General features: G+C 36.0%; 1 protein-coding gene across 7 annotated transcripts in view; it reads left to right on the top strand.

Annotated features, from left to right (window-relative positions):
• The window catches only part of SREK1 (splicing regulatory glutamic acid and lysine rich protein 1), a 55,830-nt gene that overhangs the window by 26,594 nt on the left and 16,173 nt on the right, over positions 1–13,063 (top strand). For 6 of the 7 annotated variants that reach the window (XM_027100965.1, XM_027100966.1, XM_027100964.1 and 3 more), the window contains 4 exons: positions 296–410; positions 5,708–5,827; positions 6,196–6,576; positions 10,879–10,974. In XM_027100965.1, the coding sequence (XP_026956766.1) occupies positions 296–410; positions 5,708–5,827; positions 6,196–6,576; positions 10,879–10,974 (712 nt within the window). Of the gene's footprint in view, positions 1–295; positions 411–5,707; positions 5,828–6,195; positions 6,577–10,035; positions 10,111–10,878; positions 10,975–13,063 lie in introns of those variants that run through there. The other variant, XR_003431665.1, reaches the window with a different exon arrangement.

Genomic DNA, 13,063 nt, shown 5'->3' with positions numbered 1-13,063 from the left:
AATCACTGTCATAGGAATTACAGACATGTTATAATCGTACATTATGGCAGCAACAAAATACTACGAACAGCTGTTTATAATCATCTGGTTTATATGTACTGCTGCAGGGTGGCTGCACTCAACGAGTTTATGCAATGACTTTCTTGGATGTTTCTGAAGGATAATTGCACAGGAGGAGGATGTACAGAGAGTAGGCCCCTTGCACTATATGTGGTACATTCCACTTGTGCCTGATTATTAACTGGGATCTTTAATTGTTCTGAGCTTACACTGCAAAGTGGTTTTTTCCTCCCAGAGTCTGGAAAGAACAATGAAAGAAAAGGCGGTCGATCTCGTTCCCACACTCGTTCAAAATCCAGGTCTAGCTCAAAATCCCGTTCTAGAAGGAAAAGATCACAGTCAAAACACAGGTGAGAATTTCTACTGTCATATTTAAATTTTTTCTGTTTTGTATTTACAGTGGTTAAGATTTTCTGAGTTTTTGTCCAAGTATCAGAGTGTAGAAATTTCACTGGTGTTCACCAGGGAGTATGGTTACCATTAGATATTGCTTTAATTGTAATGCTAAAGAATGAAGTTTTATGTAATTAATATATAATTTCAACTAATTTTTAGTTTTAGAAGTTGGTTTTCTATCTTAAGATGTTCTATTCCTGATTTTTCTAAGAGTAAACTAGTCTCTATACAGAACTGGCAGAAATTTTTCATTCTTCATAAAGGGAACATCTGATGCTGAAAATATTGCTGAAGTTGTTGCAGCTTTTTTGTTTTTTTCTTCCCCCACTTTCCTCAAGGTCTGGGGCGCACCACCCCAGATCTTGATTTCAAGTAGTTACCCTTCTCCAATACTGTGCGTCAAGTGGGGTACTTTAAGTCTTTGTACTCTTGGTGATAAGAGCCTCTTCCACCCACTTTGGGACCTGAAACATAGGAGTAACTTGCAGCTTTAATTGCAACTGTTGTGCTTAAGCTCTATTTCTGTTTTGTTTATCTTATTTTTGAGCGTGGCTTTGTCATTTTGAAGTTCTTTTAAAATCTTTTGTGTTTGGTGCAAAGGGGGTCTCAAGATATAAACTTGCAACACCATCTTGATTGGAAGTAACCTAAGAGTCATGTCTAAAATAAGTTTTATTGTCTTCTTTAAGATGTGGAGGGGGCTGTTACTGCAATGTGAACGTGTATGCAGTGGATCCTAATTGCATGTTACATGTGCATACATACGCGTACTCTCTAAAGAGAAGAGGCAGAGAAAAGTGTGTGTGCGTGTGAGTGTGCATGTTTGTTGGGAGTATTAGAGAAGGAGGAGGATTTGAGGGGAGGGAAAAAAGGAACCAGTATGCCCTATGTTGAACCTCACTAGCAAGCTCAGTTTTGTCTTGATTTTCTGTGCTAATCAAGGAGATTGAGGTAATGAGATAGGAAAATACGATCTTCTTTTTTTTAATTTATTTTTTATTGAAGTATACTTGAATTACAATGTTGTACAGCAGAGTGACTCAGTTATACATATATATATGTTCTTTTTCATATTCTTTTCCATTATGGTTTATCACAGGATACTGAATGTAGTTCCCTGTGCTATACAGTAGGACCTTGTTGTTTATCCATTCTATGCATACCAGTTTGCATCTGCTAATCCCAAACTCTCACGTCTCCCCTCTCCCATCCCCCTCCCCCTTGGCAACCAGCAGTCTATTCTCTATGTCCCTGATTTTGTTTCTGTTTCATAGATAGGTTCATTTGTATCATATTTTAGATTCCACATGCGATATCATATGGTATTCGTCATCTCTTTCTGACTGACTTCACTTAGTATGATAATCCCTAGTTGCAGATATTCTTAATTAGACTCTAGCAAACTATACTTCAGCTCTCTACTTGTGTATATGTCTCTACTATTACTTGCAGAATTCCTTTTGGAATATGGTTTTAATCTCTCTCTCTATCCAAGGCCTTACAGTAAGGCAAATTCATGTCCAAGAGAAGGAAGTTGTTTCATGTACAAGGAATAAGACAGTGTAGCAAAGCCAGAACTGGAGAAGGAAAGTGGTGTAGAATCAGTGGTACTAGATTATGGATATTTCTATAGGTCAACAGGGTGGTGAAGGTAAAGGAGATCAAGAAAATACAGAATTGAGCTGAAGAATAATAACTTTTCTGAGGAAGAAAAAGAGCAATGACTTAAATCTTACTTTGTGTTATAAGAGCCATGCTCCAAATCTAATACCTTAGTGGTTTTCTAAGGCAGAAAAAAAGCAAAATTTGATTATTAACATTTTTTCCTTGATAATTTCTGTGACGCTTTCTCTGTTGGGACAAATAATTTAACTAAGGTTTTTACTCTTATCGTTTTCAGTATATTGGGATATTTTCCCTTTCCAAGGGTTAGTGGAGGAAGGGTTATTCTGTCTAAAATGAAATTTGTTAATTATTCTTATTCATGGGAGTGATTTCATGGAGGTCTATCTAATTATGTAGCATTAGAAATTAATTGTTCTTGGCTGGCGCGCACACCCAAACACGCCCATACACACAGGCACACCTCGTTTTATTTTACTCTGCTTTATTGTGCTTCACAGATACTGTGGTTTTTTAACAAATTGAAAGTTTGTGGCAGCCCTGCATTGTCAGATGACAATTAGAATTTTTTAGCAATAAAGTATTTTTAATTAAGGTATGTACATTTTTTTTAAGACATAATGCTGTTGCACACTTAATACACTAGAGTATAGAGTAAATATAAATTGTATATGCATTGGGAAGCCAAAAAATTCCTGACTCGCTTTATCGTGATACTCCCTTTTTTGCGGTGGTCTGGAACCAAACCCACAATAACTCTGAGGTATGCCTGTATGTCTTTTTTGTCAGCATATACTGTTTTTATACATGTTGTATATAAACACAAGAAGCCTTTACTAAGGTCATAAAGAAATAAAAAAGAGGATGAGTTTTGTTGAAAAGAAAAGAAATTCCTCACCGAAAAACATTTGACTTATGGAACTCCCTCCCCCTCTCCACCGGTAGGGGATGGCAAGCATTTCTCGGTTTCCCCTCTTCTAGTGGGATTGGATACCCTCAGCTCTGGCTCTGACCCACTAGACCTAGCAGGAGTGTGGGTTGCAGGAGCCCTTGTTCTTGAAGCCCCACCTTCTTAGTGTTCTGATACTTCTAGAACTTTCCCCTGACTCTTTCCCTGTTCCTTCTTCTTTCTGTAGGAGGGAGGAAATAGTTATTTGTTACTATGACCTTGGCTAGAACTGGGAAGATGTGTTTCCACTCTGTCCAAATTTTTATATGGGTTTTTTTCATAGGGACAGTGTTAGAAAAGGTGGGTAGTAGTACTCTATTATATTTTAAAGTTAAGTAACCTTTACAGACCAGCATAGGAACTATAAGACATTTTATAATATTTTAATGGGAAACAACTGACTTACAAATGAACTTTGATGCAACATAATGGTAAGTTGCTCTTTATTTACAATTTAACTTATAAATGCAATTTTGTACATCATGTTAAAATGACAGCTGCTAATGATAGCTCAAATCTTTATCTTTGGTTGGATTAGATTTGCTCTTGACTTGAAGCTTTTAGCTTTCCGAATAGAAAACTTGTAGGCAACTAGTGGGTGAGACAGACATGAAATATTTAATGTCAAAATTGAAATACAATAATTACTCTTGAGCAGTGACTTTCAAACTCTGAGGACCCACAGGATAAGGTGGGAATCCAAGTGGTCAGTGCTTTTTTATTATTAACTTTTATTTGTTATGGCTATGGTTAATTTTCTTAAAGGAGTTTGTTTAATTAAGATTGGAAAGTGCTATTTGAAGCAAACAAAATTATTATTTATTGTTTTTAGCAAGGTTAACTAGAATAGAAATCTTAAGACTTATTAAGTACATAGAAGCAAAGGCCCTTTAAAACATTATTACCCTCATGTGGATGTCTGTAAATGGACTAAAAATGTTATAAGTTTTTAAGTTTTCCTCTGATAGCTACTACTTGACCCTTGTGTCTCTTAGGTTATTAGTGATAAAGGTTTCAACAAACTACGAATTATCTTCGTATATTAAAAATGAGGTATGAAGATAAGTGTATAATAGATGAGTGGTTCAGTTGAAAATTAGCTGTTGGAAAACAAATTTTGACTAACTGAAAAATGTGTTTTACGAACAAGAGCATTACTTAATTGAGGATTGTCTGGAGACTTCTGGTTTCACGGCATAGCACAAGCATTTAACTATATGTATTTCTTTTATAGATATTTGTTTTAACTTAATTCATGAAGATATAACTATCAAGATGAGTTTTAATTATATAAGGCATACTTGTAGATGTTCATTTGACCCCTTGGAATAAATAGAGATATAATTTAAAGTTTTCATTTATGTTAATTGTTAATAATGATGATGATGCAGATATTGAGATAGGATTTTTTTTTTTTTTTTTTTTTTGCGGTATGTGGGCCCCTCACTGCTGTGGACTCTCCCACCGCAGAGCACAGGCTCTGGACGCACAGGCCCAGCGGCCATGGCTCACGGGCCCAACCGCTCCGTGGCATGTGGGATCCTCCCAGACCGGGGCACGAACCTGCGTCCCCTGCATCGGCAGGCGGACTCTCAACCACTGTGCCACCAGGGAAGCCCTGAGATAGGATTTTTAATCATTTACTCTGCACTCAAAACTGTTAGGCAGTTTTCCATATATCATCTGTTTTAATTCTCATGACAGTTCTAGGAGGTATAGGTATGATTCTTACTCCACTTTTTAGATGAAGAAACTCAGGCTCAGAGAGGTTGAGTGATTAGCCAGAGTTCTCACAGCTATTGTGTGGCAGAACTGAGTGTCAGGGCCAGATTGTTTAACTGTGAAGCCGGTGAGTCTCATCACTTTGTTGTTTAAGTTGTATGCCTTCAATTTGGTTACATTTAAATAAATAGTTCCTAGGATACCTCATTATGAAAAATGTCACATTATATAAGCTATTATTTCAGTTGGGAAAGGAGCCTAGAGAATTTCAGAATTTAAAAAAACAGTTATTTTTCCTCCAAGAATGCCAGTAATAAAGGTTTCTTTTAATAGCTTTGTTTAGGTAATAAAATCAAGGCTTTGCAAATTCAACATTTGATTATATTTAGCTTTAACTCACGAGTAAGATGTTTGGTTTCCTGTCACACTAGCACCATCATTAGTACTGTGCTTCCCTATGCATTCTTCTTAGTATGTGTTATGACAAATAGCACACAGTCATTTATAGAAACCATTGAACCATATAACCACTACTCCCTGTCAAAGATAAGTTATAGCCACAAGCAGTAATATTACATTCAAGTCAAGAGTTAAAGACAATTTTTGGTATGAAAATTTGGACCATGGGAGAAGTTGTCTGTTCTAATTGAGCCATGCAATATTTAGCAAAAGAAAGCCACACCTGAAACTGTCAACTTAAGTCTGACATAGGAAATAGCTTAAATTCTTTTTCTGTTTCTGTCTTTGTGTTCTGGACAATGAAATGTCTGGTGAAGTTTTCAATAAATTTATGTCAGATAATCTAATTTTGAAGCATTATGTAATAGAGAATTTAAAAATATTGATAAATACTGTCAGGATTGGTTTTAAAATTCTCTTATGTGAAAGATCTTAAATATTTATAAATTGAAATTCTAAGAATAAGTTTTGATATTCTAACAATTTGTTTTTCTTTAGGAGCAGATCCCATAATAGATCACGTTCAAGACAAAAAGATAGACGTAGATCTAAGAGCCCTCATAAAAAACGCTCTAAATCAAGGGAGAGGCGGAAGTCAAGGAGTCGTTCGCGTTCACGGTGAGTTTTTTGGAAATTAAGGGTAGTTTTCTCATGACCTCATATGTTAAAAACCTGTTGTTTAAATTTTTAATGAAAGAAATTAAACTTTTTTCTGATTGTTTCAGTAATGAGTTAATATCGATTGTCATTGATTTGAATCTGATGGTTAGTATGACTCATGTGATTTCCAGACTAAATTCAGCCTGATAATTGTTTCATTTAGCAGCTTCATGTACACATAAATTATTTAGAAATTTATATGTAATGTCTTACAGCTATTATACATTGTTTTGTGTTGATAATTGTTGAGGAAAGAGAATGAGGTCCTCGTTGGGGAGTAGAATTATTTTAGTTGTGAATTTATTTATTTACTTTTGTTTTTAAAGGGACAAAAGAAAAGACAACCGAGAAAAAATCAAGGAAAAGGAAAGAGTGAAAGAAAAAGATAGAGAAAAGGAAAGGGAAAAAGAGAGAGACAGGGAAAAGGAACGTGAAAAAGAAAAGGAACGGGGTAAAAACAAAGATAAAGACCGGGATAAAGAACGGGAAAAGGACCGAGATAAAGACAAGGAGAAGGACAGAGAGAGAGAGCGGGAAAAAGAGCATGAAAAGGAACGAGACAAAGAGAAGGAGAAGGAACAGGACAAAGAAAAGGAACGAGAAAAGGACAGATCCAAAGAGATAGATGAGAAAAGAAAGAAGGATAAAAAGTCCAGAACACCACCCAGAAGTTACAATGCATCAAGAAGATCTCGTAGTTCCAGCAGGTTTGATAATGCTTAAAGTTTTTACCAAAGGGCTTACTGATGACAAATGAAAACATAAATTTTAACTGGGGGGAAAAGATAATTGTGCACAAGTGGAATCAGTACAATAGTATCAGAACATTTCCCTCTGATAGCAGAGTAAACATTTCTCTAGCAGAGGGATTGCTACAGTATTGAATCTATGAGGAGGAAGAGAGAACATTGGCCAGAATTACTTGAAAAGTTAACTGTCCTTTGTAATCCACTATTTTAACCTGGCAGTGGTGTCAGTGGCTGCTGTTGCTGCTGCTTATTATTTTCTTGGAGGGTGGGCTCGCAGGGGCAAGTTTTTTGTTTTCGTTATGTAGAGAAATTGACTTCTTAGGCGTCTATATTTCTTTGGAATGATGTGGTAAATTTTAATATATAAAATTATTTCTAAAGTTACAGTATTAGTCCTTTTCGTCATCTAAGTTCATTTTTACTCCTCTACTTTGTTGAATACATGACGTTTAAATTTTGGTTTTCATTTATTAATTTGTTGTTAAGGATTTGCTTTTTTCTTAGGACTGTTTATTAATAGGTACACTGCCACCAGGTGGCAGCAGGTTGCCATAGTAACATCCGCAAAATGAGGACCTTCCTTAATTCAAGATTATCTCAATCTACATCCATTGCTCCAGATGATATTGTGACTATAAATAAATGGAAGTTCCTAAGTTGTGTTAAACTATATCTTAAAAATACTTTAAAAATATATTTTTGCAAGTTTTAAAGATATTTTAAAATGTTTTTTCATAGAACATAATTTCTGAGACAATGGACTATATATTTCCTAAATTTTTTAACTTTGTGTTTTAACAGCTTATTCTTAATACTAGTCTTTGGCTAGTTAATAGAAGATAATTGCAAGCATTTATTGAATGCTTTACCATATGCCAGGTTTTATGTCTCAGCAGAGTTTTTCATGACTGATCTTATTTAATCTTCACAGTAAGCCTGTGAGAAGACTGTTATCATGGTTTTAAAACATGAGGAAACCAAACCAGAGGAAATTTTCCATCTGCTCTGCACTTTAGTTAGAAGTATAGTAGTATAGTAGCTCTTCTCTCTTTAGAGATTGTTTAATTGAGGACTTTAACCATTACTTGGTACTGGCTTTTAAAAAACGCGTCAGAAGGGGCTTCCCTAATGGCGCAGTGGTTGAGAGTCCACCTGCCGACGCAGGGGACGCTGGTTTGTGCCCCGGTCCGGGAAGATCCCACATGCCGCAGAGCGGCTGGGCCCGTGAGCCATGGCTGCTGAGCCTGTGCGTCCGGAGCCTGTGCTCCGCAACGGGAGAGGCCAGAACAGTGAGAGGCCCGCGTACCGCAAAAAAAAAAAAAAAAAAGTGCGTCAGAAGTATATAGTTGAAAGCAACAGTATATGTTAAAATGTGACTTCAAATCAGTAGGTCATTGCCATATTTCAGCACATTGAACCAAAACCTGAAGAAATTAACTCATTTGCTGTGGGTATCAGTTGAGCCTTGCAGACTGCATCTTTATTGCAGTTATTTTATTGGTTGTGTTTCACACATTCCTTTGTGTTTGTGTGATCGTTTAGATATTGCCCTTCACAACACCAAATAATATTTCGATTCCTTTTTAAAAAATTAATTTTTATTTTTTGCTGCTTTGGGTCTCCATTGCTACACGTGGGCTTTCTCTAGTTGTGGATAGTGGGGGCTACTCTTTGTTGCGGTGCGTGGACTTCTCATTGCGGTGGCTTCTCTTGTTGCAGAGTATGGGCTGTAGGTGAGCGGGCTTCAGTAGTTTTGGCACCACGGACTTCAGTAGTTGTGGCATGTGGGCTCTAGAGTGCAGGCTCGGTTGTGGCACGTAGGCGTAGTTGCCCTGCGGCATCTCTCCGGACCAGGGATCGAACCCGTGTCCCCTGCATTGGCAGGCGGATTCTTAACCGCTGCGCCACCAGGGAAGTCCCCTCGATTCCTTTTAAATTCAGTTGTATTTACTTTTTCTGATGACTTTGAAATGTTTATAATTTTTTCATGGGTCATTTTAAGTCACTTGATATTTAAGAAAGTGTAGATGTTCACATTCAGTTCTTAGGTCTTAGATAACCTCTGGGGCCTGGAGAATAAATGTTGACTAATGTTAATTCCTAAAGGTTCAGCAGTTTGGAATGTTTTATGCTTTCAGAAGAGCTTGCTGAAGAGTTACCATTTCTTATCTTTTAGCATTTTTCTTCCTTTAAGGTGCTCTGATTTGTTTAGTGAATGGGAAACCTCTTAACTGCCCAGAATAATAGTCTACTTAATGTTTTTATTTCCAACATTGTCTTCTGAGCTACATTTTTAAGGAAAAATTTTGATATTTAAAAACTTTTAATGCTTGGAATTACAATTAATAAGGATGAGACCATCAAAGGGAAGGAGAACATATTTACTGAGCACCTGCTGTGCACCAGACACTAGGCTTGGTATTTCACAGGTATTATCCTGATCCTCAAAACTACAAGGCTCGAGTTATTATCTCCATTTTTCAATTGGAAAAACTGAGACTCAGATAAAGTAATATGACCCCAGTCGTGCAGTTGGTAAGATGTGGAACTGAAATTTAAATGTAAGCCTAATCAACTCCAATTCTGCATACTAGAGCTGACAGCTTCTTTCTCGACTAACTGATATTCTAGCTTCCTGTCTGTCCAGCCTTAGCTCTCATTATCACTAACTGGTAATTATTAGATGTCCATCTGTACATAGTGCTTCCTGAACATACAGGTAAAGAGTTATACTGTTGAAGATGGAGCCATTTTGTGTAAACTTAAAGTCTGGAATACACTGATATTCTCATGCTATGAAAAAAGTACTTCTGGTTCTTGTGTGGGGTAGGGAGGTGCTGTTACAGAATGGCATTGATTAAATGGAATAACGTCATCTAATTTCCATATTAGGAAGTGTAATTTTGGGGTGACTTGGAAATAAAATTGGGTAAAGGAGGAGAGAACCTTAGGTAGAGTTGGAATTGATTTATTTGTGTTCTCAAAGTTCTTGAGCTCTTTTGGTAGTAACATCTACTGCGTATACCACATATGAGCATTATCTAGTTTTTTATTTTACAGATGAAAAATGTACACAAAATGTTTCATTAGCCTAGAATCAGCTTACTGAGGTGATAAGGAGAACTTGAATTCTAGAGGATTTGGTTGTTTCAGCTATGTGGCCACTAATTATCAGAGCTTCTTGTGAGATAGGTCATTGGCTACATTAATCATTTAATAAATGTACCCTTATACCTCATCACCTGAATAATAGACATCTTGAAATTCATTGTTTCTAAGTTGACCACCCTTACAAATGAAGTAGTTTATTAGAGTATGCATCATTTGGTAATGTGTTAAGCAAAATAGTTTTTAATAATAATAAAACTGTTAATCTATTTAATAATTATTTTTGACTTTATCATATTTAAATCCCAGGTTTTAAGTAATTTCCTTACATCTAAGCAACTTGTGTGCTCAATTTTAAATGAATAGAACAACAATAATGAAATGGTAGGTTAAGGGGGTAAAAGCAATTTCTCTGTCAAATGAATTAATGTTTAGAGACATTCTACATACTTGGGTTTAAAAAGTTCACATTTTGGGGCTTCCCTGGTGGTGCAGTGGTTAAGAGTCCACCTGCCGATGCAGGGGACACGGGTTCGTGCCCCGGTCGGGGAAGATCCCACATGCCGCGGGGCGGCTGGACCCGTGAGCCATGGCCGCTGAGCCTGTGCGTCCGCAGACTGTGCTCCGCAACGAGAGAGGCCACAACAGTGAGAGGCCCGCGTACCGCAAAGAAAAAAAAAAAAGTTCACATTTTGCAACCCCATTTACCTTTCACTTCTTGAAAAGGGCCTGTTACCTTGTTAAAAAATAATCCACAGTGGGGCAGCAAGGAGCTAGATGCATGACAAAGGATCTGATAAGCAACACATGCTTTAGGTGCTGAGGAAGAACATGTTTGACTTGAGAGAGAATGTGAAAGAAACATCCATTACTATTTTTTCTACTCAAGAAATCAGGTGAAAAGGAGGTCATCTACCCTTTCTGATATGAAATCTTAGAAGATGTTTTCATTGGTCTGTAAAATTTACAGTTCATAATTTGACCTGTACTAGAATTAGATAACAGACCATTTTCATGAAAGACATTAGTTTAAACTGGCCTGTAAAGAATACTATTCACTTGAGAGCATTAAGGACCCTTTTGATTTTGTGTATTTGTATTATCTTTTATTTAAATTACTGTTTTTTAAAATGACATATTTTTGACTTCCAGGGAGAGGCGTAGGAGGAGGAGCAGGAGTTCTTCCAGATCACCAAGGACATCAAAAACCATAAAACGGAAATCTTCTAGGTCTCCATCCCCTAGGAGGTAGGTTGAAAGCATGTGCTAAAACTGAGGAGGAAGCAGGGGGAAAATTTTCTCTTTTCAGTCTATTTTTTTTAACTTTTATTTTGAATGAGTAATATGTAATGTCTTTACATGGTTTAGAAATCCAGAGAGTATAAGAAGTGTTATATAATGATAGGTCTTAACTTCCACCCAGGTGTCCATCTACCCTGTTCCCACAAGTAATGACTTTATTAGTTTTTTTTGGTATATCCTTCCAGTTTTGTATATAGGTACAGATGAAAATATATAATTTTTATTTTCATCTTCTACAAAAGGTAAAACAAAATATACATAGTTGTACAATTTACTTTTGTCACTTAACTACCAGGAGAACTTTCTGTATTTATCAGAAAATACTGCTTCATTCCTTTTTACAACTTCATGAACTTCCATTATCTAGCAGTACCTGGTTTATGTAACCAGCCTGCAGTAGAATGGGTTTTCTTAATTTTTTTTTTATAAATTATATAAGTCTGTAATGAACAGCTTTGTACGTACATAATTTTGTAATGTGCAAGTATGCAGAGAAAATTTTCATAAATGGTATTTATTGTTGGGTCAGAGGGTGAGTGTGTTTGTAGTTTTGAGAGATTTCCTTCCCTTTTGTCCTTCATAAAGATTGGCAGCAGCTTGTACTTTAACCAGCTATGTATGAGAATGCCTGTTTCCCTATAGCTACTGCAGATTGCTACCAAAGTTGTGTATTTTTGTCCATCTGATAGATGAGAAGTGGTACCAGTATATAGTAATTTCAGTTGCATTTTTCTTAAGAGTGAAGGTGACCATCTCTTCATATATTTGAAGGCCATTTGTATTTCCTTTTCTGTGAGTTGTATACGTTGGCGATTTTTCATGGAGTCTGTTTTTGTGGGGGGTTTTTTTGGTTTATTTTTTCCTATTTCCAGGAGTTCTTTTTGTATTAGGGAGATTATTCTTTAGTGATTTGGTTTCAAGTATCATTCCTACCTTGTCATTTCTTCTTAGAAATTGTTTATGAGACTTGATTTTATAGAGATTTTTGATTTTTATATAGTTTAATTCCTCAAGTTTTTTCTTTTGTGACTTCTACATTATGAGTCTTAAAGGTAAAAAAATCTTTCCTATTCCAAGGTTATAATAAAATTCCCCCATTGCTGCTTCTTGTACTTCTATGCTTTTAATTTTTGCATTTACGTCTTTGATCCATTAGGAGTTTATCCTTGTTTGCCATATGGCACATTGATTCAATTTCATTTTATCTTTCTAAATGCTGCTTTGTTCTTCCAATATCATTATTAAAAACTCAATTTTCCTAACACTAATTTGATGTATTTCCTTTGTCATATACTAAATTTTTCTGTCTGTGTTGGAGTCTATTTCTGGGGCTTCTCTGCTGTTGGACTGGTTTGACTGATGATTTGTATACCAGTAGTGCCCCATGCTTTTAATGATTCAGATTGTATAGCATTTTTAAATATTTAGTAAGGCCCGTTCTTCCCCATACTCCTCATTGCTCTTTTTATGAGCTTTCTTGACCATTCTTGTGTGTTTATTTTTCTGTTTGAACTTGAGTTAGTTGTCTAGGCTCTAGAAATAAAACCTACTGATAATTTGTATTATAGTTGCATTACATTTATTAATTAGGGAAATTGATGAATAGATTATTAAAAAATAAAGCTTTACAAAGGTGAGTCTTTCTGTCCAGGAACATGGATGGCCTACTTATTCAGGCCATCCTTAGTGTTTTTTCATGAATGTTTCAATGTTTATTTCATACAGATTTTATGCATTTTCAGTTTATTTTTAGGTATGTTTTACTTCTTTGTTCTTGTAAATGAGGTCTTTTCTTTCATTATGTCATGTAATTGGAGCTTGGGTTTGTACATAGGAAGGATATTGATTTCTGTATGTATATATTTTCATCCCACTATCTTACTGATGGGTCCTAAGTTTTCAGTTGGTTTTCTGTGGTTTTCTAGGTATAGAAGAGAAACTTTTAAAAAGCTTTCCCCGGGTAGAAGGAGCATGTTTCCCAGCAGGGCTCTTTTGTTTATTTGTTTGTGGGTTATTATTTTTAGGTGAGAATAAA

The sequence above is a fragment of the Aethalodelphis obliquidens genome, unplaced genomic scaffold, assembly GCF_003676395.1.
Source record: "Aethalodelphis obliquidens isolate GAN/ISIS:26980383/991018 unplaced genomic scaffold, ASM367639v1 scaffold4, whole genome shotgun sequence".
NCBI classification, from domain to species: domain Eukaryota; kingdom Metazoa; phylum Chordata; class Mammalia; order Artiodactyla; family Delphinidae; genus Aethalodelphis; species Aethalodelphis obliquidens.
The sequence above is the reverse complement of the archived record's forward strand: the minus strand, read 5'-3'. Positions and strand labels throughout refer to the sequence as shown.